General features: G+C 40.0%; 1 protein-coding gene and 1 long non-coding RNA gene across 3 annotated transcripts in view; both read left to right on the forward strand.

Annotated features, from left to right (window-relative positions):
* The window catches only part of MYOZ2 (myozenin 2), a 28,206-nt gene extending 23,177 nt beyond the window's left edge, over positions 1-5,029 (forward strand). For both annotated transcript variants that reach the window (XM_045537345.1, XM_045537346.1), the window contains one exon: positions 4,603-5,029. In XM_045537345.1, the coding sequence (XP_045393301.1) occupies positions 4,603-4,837 (235 nt within the window). In that variant the 3' untranslated portion in view covers positions 4,838-5,029. The remainder of the gene's footprint in view (positions 1-4,602) is intronic.
* Positions 5,030-5,141: 112 nt separating this feature from the next.
* On the forward strand, positions 5,142-6,428 carry LOC123627664. Its single transcript, XR_006731404.1, has 2 exons — positions 5,142-5,322; positions 6,029-6,428. It is a non-coding gene; the product is annotated as an uncharacterized LOC123627664 (long non-coding RNA).
* Positions 6,429-9,656: the final 3,228 nt, after the last annotated feature.

The following is a 9,656-nucleotide window of genomic DNA, read 5'->3' on the forward strand; positions in this document are numbered from 1 at the left end:
ATAGAATAATTAGTAATGATTACGGGTGTATTATATGTCCAGCACTATTCATTTTTACAAATACAATTCCATCATTGATCCATCAAAATAAAGAAGAAGGCATCTTTTAACTGTGAATTTGAGTGAAACAGGCTTATTATTCAATACAGAGATGACAAAATAGAAAAATCATTGTAAGCCAGACCTATGTTTGAAGGATTTATGTTATGGGAAGTAGAGAGATGCACAATTATCTTTCAGTAGCATATTCCAAAATTTCCAGTGGAAATGTTTGCTTCGCTAACTTTGACTAAAACTCCAAACTATTTTCAGAGGCCTTAAAAATCCTACGGTCTCTCACATTCAGTGCTTAACATCTCCGTGAATGGATTCTCTTTAGTTTGTGTTGGGAGCAATGAAATCCAAATAAACAGGATGTCGTCTCAACGGTGCCAAAGAAAAGAAAAACAGCCTCCCTTTTCCAAACAGCAGCCATTCATTGGCTCTGCGGTAGGAGGCAGGAGATGGGTGGGGGAATGGAAGGGAATGTTTTCATTTACAAGAAAAGAAAATGACCCGCAGATTGGTGGGAGAAAACAAAATGGAAGTGGTTCAAAGGGGGAAAAGCCATCCACTAAAATCTCAGTTTTGAGTGTTCTATCACCTTATGTCATTTCTTTGCATTTATTCTTTATTTCAATAATGCTACAGTTGCACTTACCAAAGCCATCTCATTTTTGCAAAGTCCATCTATCCCTTCTGACCACACTCTCCCAGTCCCTCACTATCATCTCTCCGTTGTGCATAAGCTTCATCTCCCTTGCTTCTCCCTCTGGCTGTTGTACTCAACCGCTACGGCTCCAACTCTGGGTGAGCCCAGAATCTGTCCACTCTGCACCTGCCTTCGAGCAGCTGAACGTGCACGGAGACAAACATGCATTTTGCTGACTGTCTCGTCTTCAATTGATGACCACAAACGTCAGCACTGTCGGGCAATCCAACGACATTCTTTAGCCAATTCAGTTTGTCGATTTCCTACACAATTTATACCTTCTCTCCCGAAACATCCAGCACCCTCACCCACTCCTTGCTCTCGAGCAATGGCCTCACTTGTTATTTGTCTGAGAAAGTGAAAGCAGACTGAAAGAGACCTACCTCGTCTTCCCATGTGCCAGTCGAGTGCCGGAAGCTTGAGATGCTGTTATTTTTACTCCATTTCCAGCCGTCTAGGTGCTTCTTACACAAGTCTTTCGAGTGACTTAAGTCCCCTCCTGTGTCCCCAACCTGGACATGATACCTCAGGAAGCACAGAGTAGTTACAAGTCACTGTAACAGTTGCAGTGAGAAGATACAAAAGAAATGGAATCCAGAATCCTTCCTTTTTACAGACTAAAATCTATGTGGAGAGAAAAAAAATTTAACTGAAACAACTTGAAAGTAATGGAATCCACATTGTCATACACTTAGTATGATTAGTACAATTGTAGTACAATTAAATGTAGTACAATTAAAATATTAATTAATACAAGGCACACAGAAATTAAGATAGTCATGAAAGACAGCAGAGTGATTGAGCTACAAAAAAAAAAAAAAATGTGGTCTCTTCCAGGCTTTTTTTTTTTTTTTTTGAGACAGAGTCTCACTTTGTTGCCCGGGCTAGAGTGAGTGCCGTGGCGTCAGCCTAGCTCACAGCAACCTCAAACTCCCGGGCTTAAGTGATCCTCCTGCCTCAGCCTCCCGAGTAGCTGGGACTACAGGCATGTGCCACCATGCCCGGCTAATTTTTTCTATATATATTTTTAGTTGTCCAGATAATTTTTATTTCTATTTTTTTTTAGTAGAGATGGGGTCTCACTCAGGCTGGTCTCGAACTGCTGACCTTGAGTGATCCACCTGCCTCGGCCTCCCAGAGGGCTAGGATTACAGGTGTGAGCCACCATGCCCGGCCTCTTCCAGGCTTTTAAATAATCTTCTCCCTAATGTTGGAGAATTATGTAGTCTTACCAGTTCCCATTGTCTAAATGTTTATGAAGATCTTCTAGGTACAATGCATTATGCAAGTGTGTCATCATGAGTTACAAAGATACAACAAAGGGAATTCCAATCCCATTGAGTATAGTCTGGTAAAAAATAAGGCAGACAGACCAATGGCCATAATGAAAGATGGAAAATAGGGTCACAGGGGAGGTGAAAATAGAGTCTACAGGCCGGGCGCGGTGGCTCATGCCTGTAATCCTAGCACTCTGGGAGGCCGAGACGGGAGAATCGCTCGAGGTCAGGAGTTCGAGACCAGCCTGAGCAAGAGCGAGACCCCATCTCCACTAAAAATGGAAAGAAATTAGCTGGCCAACTAAAATATATATAGAAAAAATTAGCCGGGCATGGTGGCATATGCCTGTAGTCCCAGCTACTCGGGAGGCTGAGGCAGGAGGATCGCTTGAGCCCAGGAGTTTGAGATTGCTGTGAGCTAGGCTGACGCCACGGCACTCTAGCCTGGGCAACAAAACGACACTCTGTCTCAAAAAAAAAAAAAAAAAAGTAGAAAATAGAGTCTACGGACAATCAGGGGAGGAAAGCTTCAGGGACAAAGTTCCATGTGAGTTAGAACTTAGAGGGGATTTGGAAATGCCACAGTGAGGTAAGAGTACTCCCAGCAGAGAGAGGGAAAGAAGAGCACGAGTCAAGGCAGTGAGATTGGAGAGCAAACAGTTTTTCAATTGGCTGCAGCAAAGGGCACGAAAGTTACTAGGGCAAAACCTGCCGACCTCACCCCACCAGGTGCCTAGCTTGTGTTTTCCAAACCTGCTCTTTTCTCAGACTTCCACCAGCCAGTTGCTAAAACTCAAAACCTAGGAGTTGTCCTTGATTTCTCTATCTTTCTCCTAATATTACTCTCATTTATCCGCAAATCCTATGCATCTACTTCTAAAACCTATCCCGAAACCATCCACTTCTTTCCGTCTTCCTAGAAAACACCTGAAATCCAAGCCATCATTTCTTGCCTGAATGGCTGCACTATCTTCCCTCCTCCCACCGTTGTCTTCTTATGATCTGTTCAGACAACAGCAGCCAGAACGATCTTTATTAAATTTAATTACATTATATCACTCTCCGGCTTAACACCCTACGAGGGTTCCCTTCACACGCAGAAGAAAACCCACGTTCCTTGTTTGGAAAAGGCCCCACACAAATCACCTCTCTCTGTCCCTTCTCCTCTCTGCCCCACGATTGCCTACTAGTCTAGCGACACAAGCCTTCTTTCTTTGTCTGAACGTGCCACCATTATTTCTGTCTTGGGGTCCTCGCATTAGCTATTTCCTATACTGGACATGCTGATGGGCTTTAGCCACACTGCATATGGCCAACTTCTGACCTTCAGATGGTGGTTTGAATGTCACTCTTCAGAAAAGTCTTCCCTGATGAGTCAATCAAAGGAACTACCTAGTCATTCATCCACTTGTTACTCCATCACCCTATTTTAATGTTCTGCATAGCTCTTACCACCATTAGATGTTTTTGTATATGTTCATGTTTGTTAAGTGTCTGTCTCCTTCGCTAGGACGTAAGAGCTCAGACTGACTATGTCATTCACTTGGAACCGTGTCTGGCACTGAATGAACAAGCGAATGCCTGATTCAAATAGAGCTGGAAAGTGATGTGGGCTCTCGAGTGCCGAGACCAGGCGGCTGGACTTTACGCAGAGGCCAGATGGGAGGATGCGGAGGTTTTTGAGGTGGAGATAGAAAGATGCAAAAGACATACTTCCCGCCCTCAGAGTTCATGATTTACAGATAACTCAAACTATATTCTTAAAAAGAGAAGCTGACGGCCGGGCGCGGTGGCTCACGCCTGTAATCCCAGCACTCTGGGAGGCCAAGGCGGGAGGATCACTCGAGGTCAGGAGTTCGAGACCAGCCTGAGCAAGAGCAAGACCCCGTCTCTATTAAAAATAGAAAGAAATTATCTGGACAACTAAAAATATATATAGAAAAAATTAGCCGGGCATGGTGGCACATGCCTGTAGTCCCAGCTACTTGGGAGGCTGAGGCAGGAGGATCGCTTGAGCCCGGGAGGCTGAGGTTGCTGTGAGCTAGGCTGATGTCACGGCACTCTAGCCCGGGTGACAGAGCAAGACTCTGTCTCAAAAAAAAAAAAAAAAAAAAAAAAAAAGAACTGAAAGGACACAGGACATACCCAAGCGGGGAGATGTCAGGCGGAGAGACAGCGTCTTAGAGAGAGGAAACATCGCTAGCAAAGGCACAGAGGCTAGAAATGTTTGTGATGAGAACAGGGAATAGATTAATCCAAAACTAAGAGTACATAGAAAGGGGCTTTACATGAATTTATAACCAATATCTGTGTTATCATAAAAGCATAGTCCTTAAATGGAAATACTTGCCGGAGAGTCAGAAGCTGAAAACCATACTTAGATTATAAGTATGCCCATAAAACCATGAATGAAACGTGCCCATAAAGTCATGAATTAAATGTGCCCATAAAGTCATGAATTTAAACATGCCTGCAAAATCATGCCCATAAGATCATGAATTAAATTATTTTCTATTTTCTGGGGAAGAACTTTAAACATTAATTGACATTTCTTTTTCTTTCCATTTCCCACAGAGTCGCCACCCCATTTGGAGGTTTTGAAAAAGCATCAAAAATAGTTAAATTCAAAGTTCCAGATTTTGAGCTGCTACTGCTAACGGATCCCAGGTTCATGGCCTTTACCAATCCGCTTTCTGGCAGACGGTCCTTTAACAGGACTCCAAAGGGGTGGATATCCGAGCATCTTCCCATAATGATCACAACCGAACCTACGGAGGATGCCACCATGCCGGAATCTGAAGATCTATGAAAACGAAGTTGTGTTTGCCACAGAGACCTCCCAATAGAAAATTTGCTGTTCTACTATTCTTCCTGTCAAAGCCACTTCACATTTTTCATCGGTAGCAATAATTTAATAGCAATTTAGCACTTTCATGGCATTTAATTTCAATCTCAGATCAAATACTAATAAACAATCAGACATTTTATTTTAAAAAACTCATAATTCACTTGTCTTCATTCGTAATTTTGTTTTCACCCGGTTTAAACAATCCACGCTTTTGATCGTGCTAACTCAGACAGAAAAGTAACTGACAACAAAAGATTTCACCTTTGTTTCATACGATTTATTCCAGAATAGGGATTCTGAGTGGAATCTAGAATCAAAATTAGTCCAAGATGTGTAGAGGCATTCAGAGCTTTTTACAAGGGATGGAAGCTATAGAAGATGACGTGAATATGTTATTGATGGAGAAAAAGGTTGGGTGTGTCCTTTCTGGCCACTAGGATAAAATAGTAAGTGTACATGTATTTTTACTAGTCATTCTTAGAATTCTAAAGTGCTTTATATATATTTCGATGTGTTTTGAATCATTAGGTAATTATTCTGGACGATATTGTCCAGAATTCAACTGGGCTGTTACATTTATTTAGTATTAAATCAAGGAGACTGAGAGATGATGACTGAAGGGACATCATACTACCCCAATTTTAATGGCCAAGGTGTGCTCCGAATTCAAGTTCCATAAATCCCAGTGCTGTGCATTCATTAAGTCCAACTTTATGTATGCGTTTTTAGAAGAGTAAGAACAAATAAAGTACACACTAACGTACATATAAATATGTGTATGTGACTAAAGGAAACGGAGTACGCAATTTGAATTGGCAGCTTTCTTTGCTGAATTTTTAAATTCTGTTCAAATTCCCAAGTACAAGAGAGTCCATGCTATAAAACACAAACAAAAACAAGAAATAGAAGAGCACAAAAGGGTCTGAAAGCAACATAGCACACATCTATCATGATATATGTAATATATTGATATAAAAGATGCAAATTAAACTAGGATAAAGTTATATATTTTAAAATATGACTGAGGAAGTATGTGACATGGAACTTGTGGAAATAAATAGCAATTCCCCGCATTTCAATTCAGTTAAGAGTTCTGCAAAAGATGTTTATAGGAGAGAAGAAATGTCTCATCCATAGAAAACTGTCTTCCAGATGAAGCTAAGGAGACAGAAAGAAGGACAATGTATCATCGTGAAAATGCCATGTAGCAACATTACATATTTACAGAAGAATCCGTAGTAGTGTGGGAACTGGTGGTTGTTTCAATCATCTGGACTTGTAAGTAGAAAATTTTTTAAAAAATGTGCTTATAAAAATACAAACCCCAGAAAATAACAGTGGCAAAGTATTGTATATATACATATTGCCCTTGTAGAGAATTTGTATGATTTAAAATATGTCTTTAAGACATCTTAGTTTTATTTATAAGTTTTGGTGTTTCCCTGTTTTAAAATCATAATGTTGGCATCTGTAATAAAGTCTACTTATGAGGCCCCTGTCACGCTATTTTTTTGTCCATTTAACAAAATAAAAATTATTCATATTCTTTATACATTTTGATGACATGGTTCAGTTCTTTATGAGCATCATGAAATGAGTCACTCTTTTTAATGAAACTGAAATTTTATTGTATTGTTTCAATCATCACCAAACTATAAGATTAGCGTCACCATTCTGCCAGCCACTGAAAGGGGTCCAGTATTTAAATATGTCAGCCGTAGAACAATACTCCCCAGTATCATAAAAGAGTATTTAAAAAGGGAGAATCTCAGGTGCTTTTTTTCTTTTCTTTTTTTAAAGATTGGGTAGAAAAAGAAGAAATAACCCTCTGTTCACTATTTCGTTTCTTTCTTTCCAGGAAGTGTCCATTAATTCCAGCCCTGCTGACACCTTTAGAAATGCCAAAATTTCCCTCTGGTTGCTACACAATTCAGAATGCAAAAGGAATTCTGAATGGGTTTTCCATTAGCCTGAAGAACAGCTAAATTTTCAAAGTCAGAAGCAATACGGTAGTCTCTTTAGAACAACAGAAAGACTGTGGCATTTTTTTCCCACGTTTTGTATATATGAAATACGGAAAAAAAGAAAGAACATTAAAAGAAAAAGTGAAAGAATGAAACTAACATTTGTTGATGAACTACTAAACGTCAGGTACTCTGTTTATATTGCCTTATAAAGTACACATATATATTTAATATTTTATTTTCATAATTACTCTATAAGGAAGGCATTACAAATAACCTGGATTTTATATTGAAAAAAATTAAGCCTCAGGGAACTAATATGACTTGAAATAAGCCTCACTCATAATTGGAAGAACTTGGTCAGTCTGGTTCTAAAATATATGTTCTAAGAATTCATGGTTCGCAACTGCTCTTTCAGAATAAAATTCAGCCTTAAACTATTTTATTAAATTTAGACAAAATAATTTAAAAACTTTATTATCATAATTTTGGGCAAATGTAACTATAAACTGAGTAATGTTAGCGTCATTTTTTTCAAAGTCACACAGGCATTCATAATCATAAAAAGTTGAACCTTCAGACTGTGGAAAGCAAAGTAAATAAAATAAGTGAATAAATACATTATGTATATATATATATATATATATTTTTTTTTTTTTTTAAGAGATAGATTTTCACTCTGTCATCCAGGGTGGGGCTCCTGGACTCAAGTGATCCTCCCGCTTCGGTCTGCCAAGTAGCCAGGACCACAGGCATGCACCATGCCCGACTAACTTTCAAATTTTTTATAGAGACAGGGTCTCGCTGTGTTACCCAGGCTGGTCTTGAACTCCTGGCCTCAAGCGATCGTCCAGCCTCGGCCTCCCAAAGTGCTGGCCTTACAGGCGTGAGCCACTATGCTAGGCCTGCATATGTTTAATTTTGAAATAAGAGAAACACAAAAGTGTACTCTGATTAGATCTGCTCGTCTCTGCTCAGCATTGGACACTCTTTTGATCTGTTATCACTTTCCTTTTTTCCCCCTAAAAGGGGAAAGAGAGGGAAAGGAAGGGAAAGAGAGAGGAAAGAAATGCTTGACACTAATAACCACCAGGGTGAAAGAAATCACCTTGCCTGATATTGAATAACATACCAAAACCTTTCTTTCAAATGAAAACATTTTCTACTTCTTAAAACCTTGGAGAGAACTCTTTGAATTTCCATTATACTGTTCAACAGACAGACTCCTGGGTCATGAAATTATAGCTCCTATTTTATTTAAGCCGATTTCCTCCTATCTCATCGGTAGGACTGAGAAGCTGTCCAAGTGCCCTCGAGATGACAATTAGAGCTACATTAATAATTAGAACTACGGCTAAAAAGACCATCCTTGGATTTTAACCCTCCACTTCCTTTTTCATTTCTCAAAGTTAGTATTTTCTATCTCTTACTATTGGAAAGGACTTGACAATTAAAAATAACTAACTGATTATTACAAAATCAACCCAAATATAGACAATAACTTTTAGTCAAAATGGCCATTTATTTCATCCACCTTACAATTTTACACTTTCTAAATAGACCCATTTATAAATGTTTTAGCAGCTTCCAAATGGAGGGAGCCAATTATTCTTGCAAAGGCTAAAACGGAGCAAAATGTCCAGTCGTGAGGATGAAAAGAACACCCTGAACTTTTCAACCGAGGGCACAGCTGTACCAGCACACTTATTAATTCTGGAATTTCCTCACTCTGCTGCTTATGCAAGATAAAACTTACATGACATCATTGTAGTTTTGCAGCCACAACTGTCCCTTATTAAGCTTATGAAAGTAATACTTTGAATGCCCCTTTTCTTATGAGAAATACTTTCGCCTTCCACACTCTGTTCCGTAGGAAGAAGGGCAGTTAGTTCACTTTCTGTGAAAGGGGGAAAAGTGCCAGGCTTTGGCCAAAAGAACAAGCAGGGGGGAATCCAGTTCAAACTAACTGATCAAAGCACTTTGCAAGTGTATCAAATAATTTTTAAAAATTGTAATGCTTTTTAAAAATTAAATTTTCCAGAATTAAGAAAAAAGAAAGTAAAATTGGTATAATTTTTTTTTTTTTTTTGAGACAGAGTCTCACTCTGTTGCCCGGGCTAGAGTGCCGTGGCATCAGCCTAGCTCACAGCAACCTCAACCTCCTGGGCTCAAGCGATCCTCCTGCCTCAGCCTCCTGAGTGGCTAGGACTACAGGCACATGCCACCATGCCTGGCTAATTTTTTTCCATATATTTTTAGTTGTCCAGCTAATTTCTTTCTGTTTTTTTTAGTAGAGACGGGGTCTCACTCTTGCTCAGGCTGGTCTTGAACTCCTGACCTTGAACCATCCTCCCACCTCGGCATCCCAGAGTGCTGGGATGACAAGGCGTGAGCCACCGCGCCCGGCCTGGACCTGACATTGATGCCTACTGTGTGCCATTGTAGTAGATTTACAGATAGAAATCTGTCAGAGAGACTTTGCAGATGAAATGATGACCAAGTGAGACATACCCTTCATCAAACTTTCTTCCTAGTGAGAAAGACACGAAACAAGAAAATAAATAAGCCACATGATCACAGGTTGTGACAAGTGATATGAGGTGAATAAACAGGACACTGTGATGGAGACAAGCAGGAAGGTCTGGGTCAAGGATGGCTTTCCCAAGATAGTGAAGTCAAAACTGGGACATAGAGGATGAAAAGGAATCGGTCACTTGGAGACCTAGGGGAAGCGTGTTTTAGGTCAGGATTTCTCAACCTTGGGACTGTGGATGTTTGGGGCTGGATAATTCTCTGTTGTGGGAGGCTGCCTTGTC

This window comes from Lemur catta, chromosome 26, assembly GCF_020740605.2.
Source record: "Lemur catta isolate mLemCat1 chromosome 26, mLemCat1.pri, whole genome shotgun sequence".
Taxonomy (NCBI): domain Eukaryota; kingdom Metazoa; phylum Chordata; class Mammalia; order Primates; family Lemuridae; genus Lemur; species Lemur catta.